This window comes from Alosa alosa, chromosome 23 (genome assembly GCF_017589495.1).
Source record: "Alosa alosa isolate M-15738 ecotype Scorff River chromosome 23, AALO_Geno_1.1, whole genome shotgun sequence".
NCBI lineage: Eukaryota > Metazoa > Chordata > Actinopteri > Clupeiformes > Clupeidae > Alosa > Alosa alosa.
This window is the reverse complement of record NC_063211.1, coordinates 1,811,319-1,831,991: the sequence shown is the minus strand read 5'-3', so window position 1 is coordinate 1,831,991 and position 20,673 is coordinate 1,811,319. Positions and strand designations below refer to the sequence as shown.

Genomic DNA, 20,673 nt, shown 5'->3' with positions numbered 1-20,673 from the left:
TTTAAATAGTGAAATACATGTATTTTAATTCTGTAATTGGTTACATTTTTACAATACATGTTGGTTTTCATATTGTCAACCTTCAACAAAAACTTGGAAAATGTACAGTCATGACACCAACACAGAACGCTTTTGGTAGCCAGAGTAAAGTGACGCGTCTTCTCGGCTGGCGCGGGACGAGGGTGAAGGGGGCTTTACATGGCAAACAGGATGAGGAAAGCCACCATCAGACAGAAGAGACCCATGGCCTCAGACAGGGCGAAGCCCAGGATAGCATAGGAGAACAGCTGCTGCTTCAGGGAGGGGTTCCTGAGGACCACACACACACACACACACACACACACGCTTTAGCTTCTCATTACTATCCAGCAGCAATGTCAAATCAGAGGACATCATGGTGATGCACTCCCAGCTTTGTCACTGAGAAACTTCCCCAAACTAGCGTAACGGTCCTTTTACATGCTAAACTAGCATAATGATCTTTCTACATGCTAAACTAGACGCAGTTTGAAGACTGGTTGAGACCTCTGTTTATGCATTAGACGAGTAAACATATTCTGGACCTTTTACCCATGCACAGCTCTGAGGCCAGGTTGTTGTGGATGCATTAAGCCCGCTCTGAGACTTTTTACTCAATAGAAATCTCTAAGTTCTCCTAGACCAGGCCAGGTAATAATCAATGCACTGGGAAGGTGCCCTTGGTGTGAGTGGACATAAGCAAATCACAAAAGGGTTTGACAGAACACAGCTTGCTTCTTGATAAGGGCATCAAAGTGAGTGATTCTGAATACTCTAACGGAACCTCAGAACACATAGCACACTCTTGCCACACAGCCACTCATTTTATGACGCACCTCTGAATTGTCAAACCTTTACTTTCAAATAGCCGCTTTAAGTTTCAGTGATTTTATTTAATTTTTTGCCTTCATTCCCTTATTAATTTGATATATTAGAAGTTAGAAATATTTAACTTCCACATCAAATTTGTTGGACAAAGCTGTGTAACTTGTTCTTTTCTATAGGCTTACTTTTACTTTTATAGCACTACATGAGCTAACTCACTCAAGACACAAGTTTCAATCATTCCTGACAAGGAAGCATCACCAAGTGACTTACAGAACAGTGCAGAAATACATACAACTTCACCATGAAACCCATAATCCTGATACTGTTGGAACACAGTCCTTCAACATGAGCACGGAGAGTATAGTTAATAGTACGGAGTCTCTTTAACAGCAATACTTTACATACTGCACTTATCCACACCTCTCTATAGACTGATTATGTCTGATCAGGACAGTCAACAGATGGATGATTTATTCCTTTCAAGTTTCCTCCTGCACATGCTGTGATCCTATAATTGCTATGACCTCTACAACGGTGTCATTCACACCACATAACAATCTCAGGAGATTAAACTTAGAATGAATATTGGAATGAATATTTGTTTGAATATTACAATTAAGCTTTGGCTTTAAAGTCTGGATTTCCAGGGATCTTCCCCTCAGTAGAGGCTTAAACAAAGCCCAGGTGAAAAGTCCAGGGGGGTATTCCAAGTACGAGGTTTAGTGACAAACCTGGGTTAGTTAACTCAGGGTAGGTGGTAAACCTCCTAATAGATGAGCTGTATGGCTTCATTCTCCTAACAAAACAATACCACAGGGCTCTTGTTGTAGGAGGTTTACCACTTACTCCAAGTTAAGTTACCCAGGTTCATCACTAAACCACGTACTTGGAACCCCCCCCAGGTGAAGACTGGGCTCTAGGTGTCCATGCTCACCTGGCATAACCAATGATGAGGCTGCCGAACACAGTCCCGATTCCAGCTCCGGATCCGGCCACACCCACGGTGGCAGCACCGGCACCAATGAACTTGGCGGCGGTGTCGATGTCTCGGCTCACTGAGCTAGTCTGGAAGCCCCGCAGTGCGACCTGGGACATGGGGCTCTGTGAAACAAGGGCTGAGCTAGCCTGGGGAGTGGGATGGCAAAACATACACTAAATAAACACAACTTCACAAATTGCCTTTTAAGACACAGTGATGGGCCAACCGTCACTTAACCTCCACTTGAGGGATGGAAGGTTAGGAGGCATAAAGCTGCTAGGCCTCTTAATACACACACAAAGCAATTGAGCTGTAGTAGCTGATGTGGTCTAGACTGCAGTACATTTCCAATAATGGGGGGGCAATTGAGTGCAGAGATAAAATAGGACTGCAAAATCAGGCAAGAGAGCCCCTACCAAAGCCAAAACCAATGTACAGTCCTGCTCACCTCTCCTGTTCTTGCATCTGGCCTGGAGATCACTGAGGCAGAGAGAGGTCTGTATAGGGCCCTTGATCCAGCACGGACCTAGGATTACACAGACAAATCAGTGAGCAGACAATGAGAAGGCGCATGAAGAGCAAGTTGGGATTAAAACTCCCAAAGTCTTCCAAAGGCACTTGGCACCATGCAAATTTAACACAAGTAATGCAGGGAAAATATTAAAGTTAAGCAAGAACTTCTGACACAACAGGTCAGTACAAGATGTACTGTACCCTATCTAGTTGAATGCACGCTGGTAAAGGTGGGCGGACCCTGATGCAAGTTAGCTGCTACCAGTTAGCCATACAACTAACGTTAGCGAACATTAGTCAGCCGATGGAGTACAAGTCATTTTTAACTCCATACCTGGAGTATCGTCAACAAAATGGTTAAAGTGCCCAATAACAAACTGACGTCAGAAAAAAAATGTTTCGTATGAGCAGCTCAGCTAGTTAGCCCCTTGGCAAAGACCATTGAATGTCCTAGCTTGACATACGGAGGACACCCGTAGCCAAGTTCATTCACAAAGCAGTATTTCCACTAACGACCATTAAAATAAGAATGAAAGAGAAGCACCCCTAAAAACCAATCCATTGACGTCCCCAAGCCTTAGCAGATTAACTACAATACACTGGTGTTCATTCTGGGTTTTTAAATGACCTTGAATAGTCAGACACCATCACCTAGCTAGCAGTTAACGTTAGCCAACTGTCAGAGGACCTCTTGTCGGGCAAAAGACTTTCATCGGTCATATTGCCTTCAGCAAAAAAAAAGCCACTTGGAACACTTAATACTGCACCTACGTATTCATGCAGCGGCGCCTGAAACGCTAGGCTGTACTTGACAATTTAGTGTGCAACGACAGTAACGTTGCTTTACACCGAGATGTAACAAAATGAAAGCCTACAGGCCCTGTTGGACGGCTAACGTTAGCGAACATTGGTAAGCTATCAAGCTGGTTAGCTGAAGAGACGTTGCATTTCAGAAATGGCTTGTTAGCTAACGTTAGCTAAGTGGCTCCGGCTTGCTAGCGATACCAAGACAATTTAAGAAACAAGTGAAAATGACTCACCATTGCAGGCGTAGAGACGAACTTTGCACAGGCATACATTTTTGTTGGTTTCGTTGATTGTTAGAATCAACCTAGCGGGATAACCTGGGTTTGTCTCTGGAAAGAACGGACAGTTAAGGTCAATGGAATATAAACGTTAAAATAATGACTTTCTGCATTCAATAATTAGTGCACAACACGAAAGACCGCAGGAAACATGTAAACTGCTGAATGTCAGAACGTTTTAACATTTCCTATTAAACAGATGAAAGAAGATTATATTATTCTCTCCCCGGGCTCTCCATTTCACTCCCCTTCACTTACCGGCTGCAGAGGTCGAACCGCTGAGGAACTGCTACGCATGCGTGAACTCTTATTTATGAGGAGACGCCGCACAAATCCCGGATGACGGCATCAACGCAAGTGAAGGTCATTCCCGTGGAAGTTTATTTAAAGTGGACGGCGTCCACTACTCCTAACTTTAATACTTTGTTACTTAGCCAAAGGTTAATGTGCTTGTATTAATGCATGGCATTTTTGAAAAAGGTTACAGACAACAGATAGACATTCTTATGCTTGTAAATATATTAAGAATGTGAATTAATATAGTCATTGTTTGGTTTAATGTGACAATTTTTGCCAGCAATCTGAGCTATGATACAGAATACCGATTGTACATTTGTCCAATAGAGATGTATTTTATGACATGTAAGTGAAAACCTGTAGGGGGAGCTGGCAATACACGTTTGTGCAAACATAAATTATGGAAACAAATGGCCTACCATCATTATGTAAGGCCTACTGAACTCTGTAAGGCATAGTGCACTGTGAAGTTGTAAGGTCAACGTTTGGTATTCCCTACAAAGCTCACCAGCAAAGTGCACCAAAACTCTCAAACGAATTCTTTCACACAAACATACTGGTACTGGAACTGTTTGACTCCCTGATGAAGGCTTGTTTGCCGAAACGCGTCGGAGTAACCAAGCCAACAAAATAAAAGGCTTTTTAACCTTTGACAATTGAGAGTGCCCAGAGCTGGAGTGCCTTGGAATCCCCTGTTTTTTTGTCAAACATACGGGTATTTGAGGGCGTTTTTGGGAGGTAACAAGGTACGCTATGTTTTTGGAGGTGCAACCAAACCCTGCATCGCCATTGAAATCACATAGTTTCCTCAAAGGTTATAAAAGTATTTCGTTGTGTTTAGTTGTATAATGAAAGCACAGGTTTTATAGCTATCCATGTTTCTTCACTTCTGGCTCCTTGGCTATCAATTTGGTAACTAGGCTATTTGACGTGTTTAGAACACTAAACATATCGGAGGTGTCAAATGTTGAGTTGCTCCATTGTAGATTTTTTTTTATGTTAATCACTCATGTATTTCTATTCTCTATCCAAAGTAAAGTGCCTGTTTCGAAGTTAACCGTGATGGTAATTTTGATACCACAGATGAAATGAAAGAGACCCAGTCAGACCAATAGTACGAAAAATCAGGAACAGAGTTTTATTTACAATGAACAAACATTGTTTGCATCCCCAAGTGGTTTGTGACGTAAAGGAGCTTGCACACTGCTCCAACAAACACCAACAAACTCCAACATCCTAAAGTTGGCAGCTTTTATTAGAATGTTCATAAAACCAACTGCCCTCCCCCACCTTTGTTATGCAGCCCTTGCCACTTAAGCCCCCCCCCCCCCATAAATGCACAAATAGGCTGACACCAGACATAATTTCACTGCATTTCTTACATCCAGTAACTATATGCATGTGACAATAAACGTCCTTGTATCCTATAGAGCAGGTTTCTATAGACTATTTGTGAAATAAACCAGTAAAACAATGTAATGGGATGGAAATATATTTCTTATATATTTCTAAAAGAAACCAGTGAAACAGTAAGTCATATCAATAGGCAGTTGAAGAGCTATAAGCGTTTATTCAACCTATGGTTCACGTAACATACACATACCACTAGCAAACTGAAAGGCATACTCTAGTGTCTCCCATACATCGACTTATTTATGGCGGCCCACCACAATATTAACATTGACCACCACACAATGATTTTCTATGTTGTATGTATTCTATGTTGTCTATGTTATATGGGATGAAATCCTTTAATTTGATCTCCCGCTGTAATTAAAGGGGAACTATGCAGATTTTAGCTTAATTTACCTTAACTGAAAAGCTTCGGAGTCATTGAAATGGTTATATTATTTTTTTCTGGTTGAATGGTGGCTGTCTCGCTTCCCCCTAGCGCCTGCAAGTGGAAAAAAACACCCACAACTTATATTTGCACCACTGAACCATATTTGGTGCGGTCTCTATTGATGCTTTAAATCATTGAAGCGAAGCACAACAAATAGCTTTGTCAAGTTATAAAGTTTATTTGGCGTGCCATGCCATGCATAAACACTCAGCAAAAGCTGACATATCGACATGTGGCATCCAAAATACACAACTCTGCAGACGGACCCATATGACTGCATACAACAACATATACAAAGCAAAAGTGATAACTTATCAGTTAATCATAGTGCACATTTTCTAAAATAACACTGGACAGAAGCACTGTAGCAGTAGTGACCCCATCCTGCACATGAAAGGTAAAATGAGGTCTTTTAAACGAGATAGCACTGTCATAGGAGTGGCAGAAATCATATGAACACAGACTGTCAATCCGCACATATAAGGAGCTGCAAGTTTTAAAGGATGAAGTCATGGAAATGAGTTTCCCAACTCCTCTCTCAAGAGCTGACCTAACATGTTTTTCTGACAGAAAAGGCACAAAAACTAGCATTTCAAATGGACACAAAGACAATTAGTTAATTTGAACATTTTAAAAACTTTTGAACTAATAAATAAATATGGCCGATCATATAAAAAATATTGGCAAAGACTCATTGAAAGACAATTACTTAGCTTTGTTTTTGATCATCCAAAATATGTAAACTCCTACCCTCTTAACTTAAACTAGAATGATTCCATGCTAGTTGCAGGCCTATGCAGTGCAAATAAAAGGAAACTTAAATCATGTAAACATGAGGGAAACCAAAGGGAATAAAACTGTGTCATCTTTTAACCTCATAACCAAATCTGTCAAACAAGCTACCAGAGCACGCACATCCGAGAAGACGACCGTCATGATTTATTAAAATCACAAATCAACTGATATCACTCCGAATCCTCCACTTCCTGCCTCCTGCTCCTTGCCCCGCCTCCTTCGCTGTCCTCTTGTGACATGGGGGAGGGGCTACGTGGTGACACAGGCACATCTGACTCCTCCTCTTCCTCCATCACGTCCTGAGTGGGCGGCGCCTCAACCGTATCGTGCTGGTCTGAGGCCAGTTCGCCCTCTGGCTCGCCTGTTTTGAACAAAACATGGATTTCTATTTTACAAACACACACTGCGATAGGTCACTCACTCAGTGTCTTGTGTGTTACTGGACGCACATGACCATGTCAACAATGAGGCAAATCAGAGTCAGAGATTAGGCAGCCATTCCACACCAGATTAACGAACACACACAATCTGATTAGTTGGAAACGAGAAACCAAAGCCACAATGCAAGGGCGTTTTGAATTACCCAACACTGCATTTCATATCAGTGTTTGTAAACAGAGATAAAGTATTTCCGATGCAAAAAACGGTACAACGCATACTTGTGGGAGTTTATGAATTAACAAATCTTGTTTCAGGGGGAAGAGAAAAGCATAGATCTGGAAAATGTTTACACATTGTTGGTCAGTGAGGATGTATGTGTGCGTGTGTGTATGTATGTATGTGTGTGTGTGTGTGTGTGTGTGTGTGTGTGTGTGTAAGTGTGTGTGAGTGTAAGTGAGTGTAAGTGTGTGTGTGTCTATGTCTAACTGTGTGCATGCGTAAGTTTTGTGTAGATGTTTTGATTGACTGGCTTTTGATTGGTTTTTGTAGGGGTCTTTGATCAAACAGCATGATTAGTAAAGATTACATGTCACTCTGACCCTAGCAGAGAGGGACAAAATCGACTTGTTGTGTTAGCCTTGGCAAAATCATAAGCACTTATCAATCATTTGCGCACACACGCTGGCACACTCACACACACCATGAGTGGTGGTCATAACTGATTTCAGGAGAAGTATGATAGTATGTTGAGAAGTGAATTTAAAGTTTGTTTTCATGAAGGCTGATTAATAAGGCAACAGGTAAAAAGAAAGGGATTTGTTTGATTAAACAGCATTATGTATAAAGAAAAGAGTGTGATTAGTAGAAGTGTACAATTTGTATTTGGTTTGTTTGTGTGTGTGTGTGTGTGTGTGTAAGGGTCTGAGATCATTCAGAGGGTGTGTTTGAGAGGGTGTCTTGATGTGTGTGTGTGTGTGTGTGTATGTGTTTGTATGTGTATGCCTGTGACTATGTGAGTGCATATCGGTATGTTCGTGTTAAGGTGTGTGTGTATGTGTGTATGATGTGTATGTGTATGTGTGTATGATCTGCATGTAGAGTATACACAGTGTGTGTGTGTGTGTGTGTGTGTGCTCCTGGAGACCTGAGTTTGGGGAACTGCTGAAACTGTGTACTTTATTCCATGGAGCAGCTGCTGAAGTCGGGGGAGAAGCACTACCCGACGCAACACCTCCAGTACCACCTATCCTCTCTACAACACACACACACAGCACACGGAAAAGCACATCAACACAATACCGTTTGTCCATGTTGACCCTCTGGAACAGACAAGGGAGGATGAACACACACACACACACACACACACACACACACACACACACACACACACACACACAATGGATTACAATGAACTACAATGAACAACCTTCTATTTCATGGCAAAACTTCATGACAAACAATTGAAAATGAAACAGATAAGGAAAATGTTGAGGTTTAGAGGTCACATGATGCTCAGCGGAATGAATAATCACAGATGAATGAAATAACAGGATGGAACGACGACTAACCTCTCCAACAGGTCTACAGACCATCATCATGTCCAAACCGTGCATGAGTGTGTATTAGGACAGTGTGTGTTTCTGCGTTGTGTGTCTAATTTGTCCAAACCGTGCATGAGTGTGTATGAGGACAGTGTGTGTTTCTGCTGCATGAGTGTGTATGAGGACAGTGTGTGTCTAATTTCTTTATGTTTACGTCTGTGGATGTGAAGCACAGCGGTGGCACACAGTCGGACCTGCAGCGTCTCGAGGTGATCGAGAAAACGAGCTTCCTGCCTCTAAACGACGCCATGGCAGACACGGCGCTGACGCCGACCTCAACAGTGTGCCCATCTGTGCACCCATCTGTGCCCGCGTCGCCAACCTCAACAGTGTGCCCATCTGTGCCCGCGTCGCCAACCTCAACAGTGTGCCCATCTGTGCCCGCGTCGCCAACCTCAACAGTGCGCCCATCTGTGCCCGCGTGTGTGCCCACCTGTGCCCGCGTCGCTGTCCTCAGCGCTGTCCCGCGCCTCCGAGGACTCTGGGGCCGGAGAGCCCGAGCGCAGGCGTCTCTCGAAGCTGAACTCTGGGAGGCGGGGCGCCTGGGGGCGTGTCTTGCGGGCTGGGTTCAGGAAGTAACAGTAGGCACACCTGTAGGCTAGAGAGAGAGAGAGGACAGGAAGATCAGTCAGCGCCACCTGCTGGTGGGTGGATCACATTGATCATGTCAATCCTATTTATTAGTATCATGTTTATCTTCTACTGTCTCTATTGTACAGTGGAGTTTTTCTTATATGTTTATCACTTTTTCTGCTGTAAGTGCATGTTGTGTGTGATGTCTGTATGCTACTGAGACCTTGAATTTCCCCTTGGGGATCAATAAAGTATCTATCTATCTATCTATCTATCTATCATGACACAACGGAGCCCAGGTACCCTGGTGAACAGGTCATAACAGGGTGTGCAGATTTGTGTGAGCATAAGAGGTATGTTACGTATGCAAGTGTGCATGTGTCAGTATGCGTGACAAACTGCAGGAGTCGGTGAGTGACTCTGTTTGTATGTGTGTAAGTGTGTGTCACAAGAGTGTGTTTGTGTTTTTGTCTATGTATAATTCTACATATGATGTAGTGTGTGTGTGTGCGTGTGTGTGAGAGAGAGAAAGCAAGAGACTTAATGTCCTTGGAGACTAACGAGATTGAAGACAGCCTAAGAGAATGTACGCCGCATGATAAGGACCTATGGAACTGACAATACTGTGTGTGTGTGTGTGTGTGTGTGTGTGTGTTGCCAAAGTGTGTTGGAATCGCCCATCTCACCGACAAACTCGAACTCCTCCTTGAGGGCCATGCCGTTATGGGAGAAACACTGCTGGCAGATGAGCGCATACCTGAGGACGAGAGGGGAACCAATGATGGGGTAGTTAGTTATAGCCACAAGCTGCCACTCTACACAGAGAAAGAGAGAGAGAGTGAGTGAGAGAGAGAGACGGGTGTGTGTGTGTGTTTATGTGTGAGAGAGAGTGTGTATGTGGTTTCTTGATGTTAATGCCCCCAACGTTGTCTTCAAGGCAGCGCTGCCTGGAAGGCGCTATGGTTAGTCATGGGTTAAGGTTAGGGTTGGGGTTGGGGTTAGGGTTAGGTGCCTTTAAGTCGACAATGGCAGCGCTGCCTGGAAGACGACGTTGGAGCCATAAAACACCATCGAGCGAGTATGTGTGTGTAATGAGCGTGTAATGAGAGAGAGAGAGAGAGAGAGAGATGTGTGTGTGTATGTATGTATGACTGAGTGAGTGAGTGAGCACAGTTGAGGCAAGAGACAAGAATTCAGTTAAAATCAAAGATTTTTTCTGTGATTAATCACCAAGGGGTAATTCCAAGGACAGCAGGCATAGCAAAGAACACACACCAGGACCTAGTAAATGACAGGCATTTGGCGTTTCGATCTCATTACAACACATAACTCCCTTTTAACCCATTTTTATCTGTACATGATCCTTTCAAAGGAGATGAGAAAAATGACTTTCAGTTTTGCCAAATGCCCTCATTTGTTCTGAATGTCGGATTAAGGCCTAGTCCACACGTACCAAACTGATCTTTTTTTCCTCCGTCTTCCCTGGAACCGCATCAAGAATATTTGCGTCCAAACGGATCCATCTCAACACGACTCATACTTCATACCCCAGGCCTATAGGTGGCACTGTTTCTTTACAGAAATTGACCAAAACTTGCGCTTTACAAACAGACAGAGTATGCTACGACAAAATGGCTAGTGCAAGGAAACCAGAATTGTTTGTGTGGACTGATGGTGAACTGTCAACTGTAGTCAACTGTAAAACTAATAAACTTTATTTTACTGTTTGTGAAGGGTGCACTCCCGTCCTTTATTTGGCTAACGCAGGTAGGCCTACTAATCACCTTTACTTTCTTTGGTTGTAGGATAGTCCGTGATTCACATTAGTTTTGGCTATCACCGCAATTAGGCTACTAAACTCACATTTATAATATTGCTATAAAACCTTCGTTAGTAACAGTCAATACTTTTGCCTGCATCAAATCGCGCATTTGCATTCAGTGTGCTACCATCGGCTTAACGTGAGTTCTAAGCGTCTTTGTATGCTTATATCTGATTTTACTCGACTGTGAATGCATGTATATATGTTGTAAGACATGTAAAATAAATGAATGACACTGGCACTACGCACAAATTAATGTAGCCTAAACTTACACCGCACTTTCCTAATAACGTAAGTTCTCTCGCGTCACTGACCGTAGCTAGAATGCATAAAAAACAGTAAAAAACAGTGTTCAGTCCACCAAGTCATAAGCTATCGGCGCTGCGCAGCATCAGTTGTGATATTTATCTCACGGAGTGTAATAGTAGGTAATGTCATGTATGAAAACTAGTATTGTTAGGCAATACTATAAGTGCAAGTCCAGGGCAGCTGAGGTGTGGCGATGACATCATCGATCAATGCTAAGCAGGATGTCGCGGTTTAAGCTGTCTAAACGAATTCAAACGGGCTACGGTTTCAGATTTTTCCACTCTGGGACCAGGTTTCAAAAAAGTGCGGTTTCGGGCAGTGCGTTTAAAGGATTCGTTTGGACGCTCGGCCAAGACGAAGCAAAACCTCTGTGTTTAACCTAAAAAGCGTCTCCGTGTAGACAGGCCCTAAGACTCCACTTAAGACCTCTGATACTATCTCACTAGCAGTGTTTTTGGTTTGTCTTTGACTAAGCTTCTAGTCTGACGTGCATTTCTGGCACACAGGGAGTAAATTATAAAATATCCACCTGTTCTGAGGTCCGTCTCCCACCAGATACTCAATGACACGGTCCACTGGCCCCCTCTCCCTGGGCAGGATGGGTCGTACCAACTGAGGACCTGGGGGTTGGTGGCCAACTGTCATGGACAGGCACACACATGCACACACACACACACACACACACAAGCACACACACACAAAAACAAGCAATCAGGTATTAAACACTGCATGCTCAGACTGAAAGGATGTCACCACCCCCCCCAAAACACAAACAGACACTAACATACACAAGACCCACACACAGGACACAATGACAGAGATGGAGGCTTGCAAGACCTTAACGGCATTTAGGAGATTATTGGGGGGCATTTTAAGAGAACCTAAAACATAACGTTTGCTGAATTAGCCTTTCTACACGGCCCACGCTCAGCTGCTGACTGGGATATCTGATTTATTATGCTACACAAGAATGCATCTGATCCCCTATAAGAAGCTTGTCAGATTAACTTCCATACCTACAAGAGTGTAATAAAGAGGGGCCTCTACTTCAGCCCTCAGCCCCCAGCCTGCTTAACTGCCCTGGGAGTCAGGCACCTCCGTGTCTAGGTCAACAAAGAGGTGCAATCCCCACTAGCAACTGCAACTAGTTACAGCAACTGCATTAGAAGTGACATTAGGAAATGGGAGAACTAGAGAACTAATCAACACCAGTTAAGTCTGGCATGAGGCTAGCCAAACAGGAGCCCTGAGCAGTTACTGTGATCCTGTGATGGGGCCTTGTCTATCACTCACGGAAGTGACACTGCCTGACCTAACGCCAAATCTAGGAGCAGTGGTTTGAGCCAGCGGGTGAGGCAGGGCGGACGGGCCCTGCGGCCGCCCCGCTGGTATCGCCCCCTGGTGGCAGGGAGGTGCGGGGCGGGTGGGCTAACCTGGCCCCATGTGCGGACTGTAGGGGGTGGGGCTCCTCCTCAGGGGGGGGGCAGCGCTCGTGCTTGCGCCCGCCTCGGGGGGCCCACCTGGGGCAGCGCGGGGCATCACGGGGGTACCCGTCGGCGTGGCGCCCAGGGGTGGGCCTGGACGTTGCCCTGGCACCGGTGTTCCCATGGGAACGTTACGCCGACGGAGATCTGGAAACAGGACAGGGAGAAGGGAGAGACAGACAGTTTTATACACCAATATTTGACTTAAAATATGTGACATATAAAACACAATAAATTACATATGGGAAGAAAATTAAATCTGTTGGATCTGAAGCATCGGTCAAAACAACTAGATGGAAATCTAAATGAAGTAATGTAGATGAAAGATGGAGGAATGACCGATGTGAGTGATCTGGACGAACAACCCTGCGTGTCCACTGACCTGGTCTTGGTGTCATATGAGATCCCGAGGGAGTGGATTCCGCTTCCTGAGAAGGCAAAACAAAACGATTTCACACAACACAAAACAAACAACAACAACAACAACAGGGGTTTCTTTCTAAGTCCTTAATATTGAAACTGAAAGTCTTCCCAAAGTTTTGAACGGTGCACACTCACGGCTTTCTTCTTTGCGTCTGGGTCAAATCTCTCTAAGATCAGTTTGGCATTTTTGTAAGTTTCCTTCTCCATGACCTCTTCCAACTGAGAAACAAGGAATTTAAATCATAACTTGTATAAAGAAAATACAAGAAACATTACTGAACAGTATATAGTAAGTAAGTATATATACTCTTTTGATCCCGTGAGGGAAATTTGGCCTCTGCATTTATCCCAAACCATGAATTAGTGAAACACACTCAAACAATAGACACACTAGAACACTATACAATAGACACACTGTCCATACAGTAAGCATTTATGTATGAACATATATGGTGTGAGTATGTTTGCATGGTTGTATGTGTATCTGTGTGCGTATCTTCTGAGGTGTGTTAGTGTCTGTGTGTGTGTGTGTGTGTGTGCGCATCTGCTGAGGTGTGTGTGTGTGTGTGTGTGTGTGTTAGAGTGTTAGCATTGGCAGTACTGCCTGACTGTGCCTCGGTGAAACGAGGTCAGGATGGGACTGAGGTAGAGAAAGACAGGGAGACGAGGGAGTCCACTGCTAATAAAGTAGGGCATCGCGAGGCTGAAATCAAGGAAGCATCTGCACACAATGCACTACTTTTAGCTGCAGGTTAAAGTAACAGCAACCATGAAAAGAGTGCTGGTAGCACTCTGAAGGACACTTACTATCTTCTTTTTTTCTACTTTCAAGTCTTCTAGTTTGTCATCTGTAAAAACATAGAAGCACAGTAAACATTAAGTTTGGGTTTTAAGAGCAGTTAAAGTCAACAGTATTATCTGAGTTGCATTTATGGAGATTTGGCATGAGAGTTTAAAGAAAAGGACTTACTGTTTCTCTCAGTTCGTTTGGAAAACAAGAAGATAAGGAGTTTTCTCAAGAACCACACTCTAGGGTGAGGGGAGAAAAAAAGACAAAAAAGGTTAACTTGTGAAATTGGCAAGAAAATAGATTGAATTAAAAAAAAATTATCAAAATCTCTTCCAAAGATTAACAAAGGCTGCAAAGGTCATCAAAGGCTGCAATTGTCCTAACAACATGTTGCATGTAGGCTGACCTACAGTACTGATTTAGTTGTTACTATGGTCAAATTTAGAATAGGTAACTAGTGGAGTCATACATTATGAAAGGAACCAAAAGGGCCTTCAGCCATTACAGTACAGATGGCAAAGACATACTGAGTCTATCAATCCCCTGTACATAGACCATCACATACTAAAAGATATCTAGATAGATAGATAGTTAGATAGATAGAGATAGATACTTTATTGATCCCCAAGGGGAAATTCAAGATCTCCAATGAAGGTTTCCATTGAAATCTTCTTTTAGTCTAGGAAAAAGCTTAATCTACGTACGAGAGACCATCCCACTGTGTTTAATAGTAACTCCCACCACCAATGCCATAGTGGTGCCAAGCAGCCACTGCTATCAGATGGGTAGACAGGAGAGTGCCATAGTGGTGCCAGGCAGCCACTGCTATCAGAAGGGCACTCACAGCACGGGAAAGACCAGCAGCGGTAGTGCCATGACGATCCGAGCGCCCCACTCGTCGGGCAGGTAGCAGAAGTAGACGCACAGGCAGGTGAATAGGTAGAGCATGGACGAGTAGAAGAGCAGGCGGCCCACCCACAGCTTCTGCAGGCGCTGGTTCTTTGCCCGAAACTCCTCAAGGTCCTTGATGTCCTGTGAAATAGCAACACGCAGACACTGAAAGATCAATCGTGTTTCATACACTGACATACAGATACATACTGACACACAGTGAGGTTGGAGGACATAGAGACACTAAAGAACACTTTATGCCTTTATAGTTGGGAAATTCACTAATAAAACAATGTGGTATTGCTAGTGTAAACCCCTTCAAATGATTAACAGTCATTGTAGTGTAAACTCTCACTCATCATTGATTAAATCAATAGAACATGATGAATGACTGATCTAGGAAACACAGGTGGGTTTAACAGGATTTAACTATCAAAAGACTTGATAATATGCAACTGAGGTAGCTGACCAGTTCTGGCATGCATCCATGTCAGATCAGGGCTAGATCTAGCCTGGGTTAACCCAGGCGAACCTGTTTGCAAATGTGGTTAATCTGGGTTCACCCAGGCTAGGCTGGATCTATGCCGCTGTTGGGCTGTGAGTTAACACTACAGATGTCAGTTTGAAAGAGAAGTCTAGCTCTCCAGTTCTGCTGTCAGAGTTGTGACTGTGCCAGGTGAGGCTAGTTAAGGTCAGCCAAAATACTTTACAGAGGGACACATGCGGCTGTCAGTCCTATGCTCACACAGACAGGAAGAGTGTGAGACAAGGACAACATATACATAAACAAACATATATGCTGTGTGAATATGTTGGAAAAAGAATCTGAGTGAGTTGAAGGAAAAACGAGTGAAAGACAGAGAGCTTTCGTGAGATACCATTTGAGATGCCAGCCTACCTTGTCCAAGCTTTCCAACAGCTCCACTGTGGAAGGCTTTGCCTGATAAGGATATGAGTGTTAGTGTTGTCACTTGTCACATACATACACTGGCCACATTCCATGTATTCCACAACTCAGGTATGCCATACGGTACCATTTAGTCTTAACACAAGAATGAAATTGTACCTTCCACCGGGAAAGAACAGCTCCCATTGCTAAAAACCTGTCCTGCCCACGTAGACCTCTTCTTTGTCCCGGAGAAACGGAGAGAAATCCTCGCCTGAAAACACGATTTTCCTTTTGACAACGTGTAGTAACTATACATGCGCTTCTGTTAACATAAACATCGTTAGCCTGAACGACAGCGTGACATAGGAGTGGTCAAAGTCTGATTAACGTCAACGCTAGCAAGTTACAGTAAGTCACTTAACCTAGCACACAGGTTAAAACAGTTATAGCTAACAAAAATCATCCTCTAGATCTCAGCTAAGACTGATAACAAGATAATTTACTGACCAACTTTACAGCATACTACTACTACTAACGTTACTACTAGCTTTTGTTACAGTCAGGCATCATCATCAACTGCTCTGTAACATACTGTATTGATGGACGGCTAACGTTATGAAAAGAAGTTTGCTATACCTTCAGCAGTCTATTTGAAATCTTAAAAAGACGTCCTACATAACTGGAACGTCTAAGATTAACACATCACGAAATTAGTTAAGTTACCCTTTGTTCAATTCAGATCCGACTTCAACGATGATGACAGTCCCACCACCACCAAGCGTACATTTTATGAACTGTTTTTCTCCAACGACAGAGGGACTCGTAATTTGACGAGCTGTCCTCCTCGGGAAGTGACGAATATTTCCAGGAAGTTTCTCAAAAAGCAATAGATTCCAGAGCATTGTTTGTCTGTGCGTATTTATAATACAATACTTCCTATTTTGGAGTGATAGCTTAACATTAAAGCCCTGTTTATATTTACAGTATCATACCACACAAGACACACGTGCCAGAAGTTATAACCAACCCTATTATATATCTTTCGGTGATTGATTCGATAAGTCTTGCTGGAACCTTGACATGCGTCGAGGAAAAGCATCTGTCCACGCGAGTACCGTTGCCATCAGTTGTCTGCTGCAGTTACCAATTGAAATTAGTTTGATTTGTGTGTTAATATTATAATTGTACTGCACGGTCTTCATAATGTTACGGTTATTATCTCATCCGTGTGTTAGGGCACGCTTTTGCATCGCGGATCTCTGTGTTCAGCATTACTGTGTTAAGTACAGTGTTACAGTCCCGTGGCTGTCAGTGCTGACATCAAATACATTGGGTTTGAGCTCTACTAGTCCAGTCAGACACATACACCAACAACATAGACAGTTTGCGGCGTCAGTACTGCACACTCCCCGTCGAAAGCCCCGGCAGAGGGCCGATGTGATTGAATCCACCAGGAACATCCCTCAGACTGAGCGAAACGCTGAGAACTCTAAACCCGATCATGCATTTGGCGAGTACTCGCCCGAGTACACCAACAGAACGACATTCAAAAAGTCCTCACCCCAGTACATGGATCTACGGTACAGTGAAGGAGAGGACGAAAAACTACGGCCTAAATTTAGATCTAGGACAGGACAGAAAAACACGCCATACTGGTACTTTCTTCAGTGCAAGAAACTCATCAAGCAGGACAAGGTAAACAAGCTGTTTCAAAGAATGAGGAATGTTATGTAGAATGCTTAGTTTTTCCCTGGAGCAGTTTAAAGCTATTTTATTCAGACATAGATGTACATCTTGACCTTTGCCCCATTCCTTCTGTCTTATGTAGCTGCCTGAAGCGTTGGACATGTTCGAGACAGAGATGCTACAAGGAGAGAGACTTCAACCTGAGGAGTATAACTACACGGTGCTGATGGGAGGCTGTGGTCGGGTTGGCTACATCAAGAAGGCCTTCAAGCTCTATCAAGATGTAGGATACTCACACACTCTAGCTTTTGTCCTTGATCAAAAGAGACAGTCCACTCGGCCCACTGTTTGTTCTGAAATTGTCATTTGTGCACTGACTACTCCTCTTGATCAAGCGCTGTCCTCATGTTTCTGACGTGTTGCTAATGTGTTCCATTGTGATGGATGTGAAATTAGTTTGACGTAATTGTTCTGTGTCCTGCTCAGATGAAGAAACGGGGCCTCGAGCCAACAGAAGCCACTTACACTGCCCTCTTCAATGCTTGTGCAGAGTCACCATGGAAACAGCCAGCGTTGGAGCAGGCTCTGAAACTGGAGCAAGAGCTGCGCAGGAAGAACATTCTGCTCAACGCTATTTCCCATCGTGCTTTGCTGAAGACAATGGCTCTCACTGCTGACCTCCAAAGCAGTTTACGTGTCTTCCGGGTATAGTTCAAGGCTATGTCATTTTACCCTCATGTACAGACATAATATTGGCATATATGGAATATGTCAGTAAAGATGAATGAAGACAAATGAAGATGAATATAATTGTCTGTCTGTAGAGACATATTCTCAACTGTGTATTGTAAAACCAAATGCAAATGAATCTTCTCTCTCTCTCCCTCTCTCTCCCTCTCCCTCTCTCTATGTGTGTATGTAGGATATGCTGGAGAGTGGTCATCCCATTACACAAGAAACGTTTCATTGCTTGCTGATGAGCTGTGTAAAAGACAAGACTGCTGGATTCAGACTCGCACTGCAGGTAATATACAGTAATCTTGTCTGCCGGTTCATACAAATCATACACAAACTACCCTATCAATAAACTGCATACAGTATACACCTATGTAAACTGTAAAGACTGAACTTGCATGATGACTTAAAAGGCTGAATTTACAAGGAGTCATTACAGCAGTAATTTTTTTTTCAGGTTTGGCACCAGATGTTAAAGTTGGGTATAAAGCCGGATACTCACAACTACAACATTTTACTGCGTGCCACGCGGGACTGTGGAATTGGAGATATTGCCCTGGCCTCCAAGTTACTTTTAAAGAAACAAAATCACTCCCCTCTCACTCTCGGGGTAGGGAAGAGGGACCGCAAAGCCAAAATCAAAGAGAGCTCTCGGCCCAGACCTCTGGACATTGATGCTTTTGAAAGTCAGTTGTTTGTGGATACACGCTCACAGCAGACATACACAAAGAGCATAGAGTCGACTGAAGAATGCAGAACAGGAAAGATGGACTTGCACACACAAGAAGCCCAAAGAGAACACATAACAAGGACTACAGACAGTCAGGGTGCACTTCAGGTTTACGATAGCTATATTATGTCCATCTGCTCACCTGGCTCGTCAGCTTTCTCTCCACCAAACCTCCTGGATCCAGCCACAGTGCGCTCTGACGACGTTTCCCTGGGAACTGTGAGCTCTGCGTCTGACAGGCTGGCACTGATTGGCAGCATGGAGGGTTTCCTTGGCAAGATGGCTGAGCAGGGTCTGCAACCAACCCTGAAGACTCTTACTCTGCTGGCTGACGTTGTGGAGCCAGGCGACCAGGCAGTCCAGGCTCTCCTCTCAGTGGCCAATGAAAACAAGATCAAACTCGACGTCCCCTTCTTCAACTCACTAATCAGAAGGGCAGCTAATACTGGCGACCTCAAGGGGGCAAAGGTCAGCACCATACCATTCTGACCCCTTTGGGTAACTGTTGTTTCACTGGTGATGGAATTATAGACCACTGTGGTTTTGGAACTTGTACTTTAACACTCTATCTCAGCAGTTACACCCTCTGTCTTCTTGACTCTTGTTTCTGTTGTATCTCTTGTTATCTCTCTCTTTTGTCTGTCCAATCAAATTGTCTCCTGTCTGTGTGTCCTGTGCTGTCAGGCCATACTGGAGATGATGTCCAATAGGAGGCTATTTCCAGACGTGCAGTCTTTCTGTAACGTGGCTTTGGCTTGCAACACAAAACATGAGGGACTACAGTTGCTCTCTGACATGGAGGTACGATTATTATGATGGGTGATGGGAATTGTAGTGTGCCTCATGATTTCCTCATCTCATACGGCTTCACAGAGGTCCCTGCTGCCCAGATATGACAGCTGTGGTCTAAGAGGAGCCTAAATAAACACTTTTCCTGACAGCCGCTGGTCAGTTCGTTGACCCAGTGACAGAAAAGGAGAAGGACGGAATGTAAAAGGAAGGATGCTTGATTTAAGGAGCTGCTTGATCTCAGCTCTCGCTATTTTAATTGTCTTTATGTGGTGATGTGTGATACAAATGTGTTGTATTTGAACAGCAAGAAATACACCCAGAGCAAGAGTGGATAAATAGTAATTTCTTTATTATTATTGAAATATTGAAGAATCTAGGAAATAACCAGGAGTTGTATGTGAAACCATCAACATTGATTACTCTCTAGCAATGTGCTCCTAAAGTTTTGTTTTTCTGGAGCATCTCAGCTCTCTCATATGATGATGCATCTTTTGTTTGTTCCGGTGCAGTCTTGTCGTATTGCACCCAATGCACACGTTTACAGTGCACTTATCAGACAAGCAACCAGACGTCTAGACTACGTCTACCTCAAGGAGATTCTGGCATCCATGCAAGAGAAGCAGGTTGCCCCGAATGAGGTCATTCTTAGACAGCTTGAGTTTGCTGCTCAATATCCTCCAAACTATGACAAGGTCAGTATGACTATAGTGTACATTTTAATGCTCTCATAAACATTTTTTGTTAATTTCCCTTCTTTTATATACCTTTTAACTTGCCGTTTTCTTTTCAGTATAAATCAAAGAATACTTACTTGGAGAAGATTGATGGTTTCCGTGGATACTACCAGGTGTGGCTACAGATAATGCCTGGGCAGGAGACTCCTCACCCTTGGGCGAAGTTTCAGGCACAGAAAACTGCAACAGAAGAAGACACTGAAAAATAAATGCCCATGATGAAAGTATTGGTCGCACTTAGCCTCAGTTACTTATGAAAATCTAAATAATAGACCCCTATCGTGTGATTGTAAATAATGTAAATATTTAATATTTGTGGCAAAGCTAATAAAATTCTTTAAAAAAAACTTTATCGTTCATTTCAAACCAATGATAAGCCTGTTTTGTGTGGAAATAACGTAACCACTTGTAAACAAGTGGAGATCAGACTTGATGATTGTAGGCATCAGACCCATAGACAGTAAAAGAAATCAGA

General features: G+C 43.5%; 3 protein-coding genes and 1 non-coding gene across 10 annotated transcripts; 2 read left to right on the top strand and 2 right to left on the bottom strand.

Moving 5' to 3' along the window:
- Positions 1-3,769, bottom strand: atp5mc3b (ATP synthase membrane subunit c locus 3b). Its single transcript, XM_048234486.1, has 5 exons — positions 3,682-3,769; positions 3,379-3,474; positions 2,274-2,351; positions 1,781-1,971; positions 1-309 (listed from the first exon to the last, which is right to left on the bottom strand). The coding sequence occupies exons 2-5, from the start codon at positions 3,415-3,417 to the stop codon at positions 195-197; spliced, it is 423 nt and encodes a 140-aa protein (XP_048090443.1). The 5' UTR covers positions 3,418-3,474; positions 3,682-3,769; the 3' UTR covers positions 1-194.
- A 1,948-nt stretch (positions 3,770-5,717) lies between these two features.
- lnpk (lunapark, ER junction formation factor) lies at positions 5,718-20,330 on the bottom strand. 7 transcript variants are annotated; one of them, XM_048234467.1, is made up of 14 exons: positions 20,276-20,330; positions 15,699-15,792; positions 15,531-15,572; positions 14,586-14,773; positions 13,922-13,980; positions 13,759-13,799; positions 13,087-13,170; positions 12,911-12,956; positions 12,478-12,675; positions 11,574-11,682; positions 9,600-9,670; positions 8,774-8,938; positions 7,884-7,991; positions 5,718-6,719 (listed from the first exon to the last, which is right to left on the bottom strand). In XM_048234467.1, the coding sequence occupies exons 2-14, from the start codon at positions 15,723-15,725 to the stop codon at positions 6,529-6,531; spliced, it is 1,329 nt and encodes a 442-aa protein (XP_048090424.1). In that variant the 5' UTR covers positions 15,726-15,792; positions 20,276-20,330; the 3' UTR covers positions 5,718-6,528. The 7 variants fall into 7 exon arrangements, with proteins under 7 accessions (XP_048090424.1, XP_048090418.1, XP_048090419.1 ...); XM_048234461.1 differs by lacking the exon at positions 20,276-20,330 and adding an exon at positions 16,245-16,350; XM_048234462.1 differs by lacking the exon at positions 20,276-20,330 and adding an exon at positions 16,245-16,350 and having other exon boundaries at positions 12,565-12,675.
- Positions 16,414-20,539, top strand: ptcd1 (pentatricopeptide repeat domain 1). Its single transcript, XM_048234455.1, has 8 exons — positions 16,414-17,216; positions 17,350-17,490; positions 17,694-17,912; positions 18,130-18,231; positions 18,400-19,140; positions 19,357-19,473; positions 19,974-20,156; positions 20,255-20,539. The coding sequence occupies exons 1-8, from the start codon at positions 16,725-16,727 to the stop codon at positions 20,405-20,407; spliced, it is 2,148 nt and encodes a 715-aa protein (XP_048090412.1). The 5' UTR covers positions 16,414-16,724; the 3' UTR covers positions 20,408-20,539.
- Positions 19,532-19,661, top strand: LOC125289006. Its single transcript, XR_007192559.1, has one exon. It is a non-coding gene; the product is annotated as a small nucleolar RNA SNORA16B/SNORA16A family (small nucleolar RNA).
- Positions 20,540-20,673: the final 134 nt, after the last annotated feature.

What these genes read in the sequence shown, in the direction of transcription:
- atp5mc3b (XM_048234486.1), bottom strand. Translation starts at nt 3,417, where the DNA reads ATGTATGCCTGTGCAAAGTTCGTCTCTACGCCTGCAATG. An exon ending in TCGTCTCTACGCCTGCAATG is followed by an intron (nt 2,352 to 3,378) that starts GTGAGTCATTTT and finishes GTGTAATCCTAG; the next exon opens with GTCCGTGCTGGATCAAGGGC. An exon ending in CTCATCATTGGTTATGCCAG is followed by an intron (nt 310 to 1,780) that starts GTGAGCATGGAC and finishes TGTGGTCCTCAG; the next exon opens with GAACCCCTCCCTGAAGCAGC.
- lnpk (XM_048234467.1), bottom strand. Translation starts at nt 15,725, where the DNA reads ATGGGAGCTGTTCTTTCCCGGTGGAAG. An exon ending in TGTTGGAAAGCTTGGACAAG is followed by an intron (nt 14,774 to 15,530) that starts GTAGGCTGGCAT and finishes GCTATTTCACAG; the next exon opens with GACATCAAGGACCTTGAGGA. An exon ending in GGAGACGGACCTCAGAACAG is followed by an intron (nt 9,671 to 11,573) that starts GTGGATATTTTA and finishes TCTCGTCCTCAG; the next exon opens with GTATGCGCTCATCTGCCAGC.
- ptcd1 (XM_048234455.1), top strand. Translation starts at nt 16,725, where the DNA reads ATGTTACGGTTATTATCTCATCCGTGTGTTAGGGCACGCTTTTGCATC. An exon ending in CCTTCAAGCTCTATCAAGAT is followed by an intron (nt 17,491 to 17,693) that starts GTAGGATACTCA and finishes TGTCCTGCTCAG; the next exon opens with ATGAAGAAACGGGGCCTCGA. An exon ending in ATCCTCCAAACTATGACAAG is followed by an intron (nt 20,157 to 20,254) that starts GTCAGTATGACT and finishes TTTTCTTTTCAG; the next exon opens with TATAAATCAAAGAATACTTA.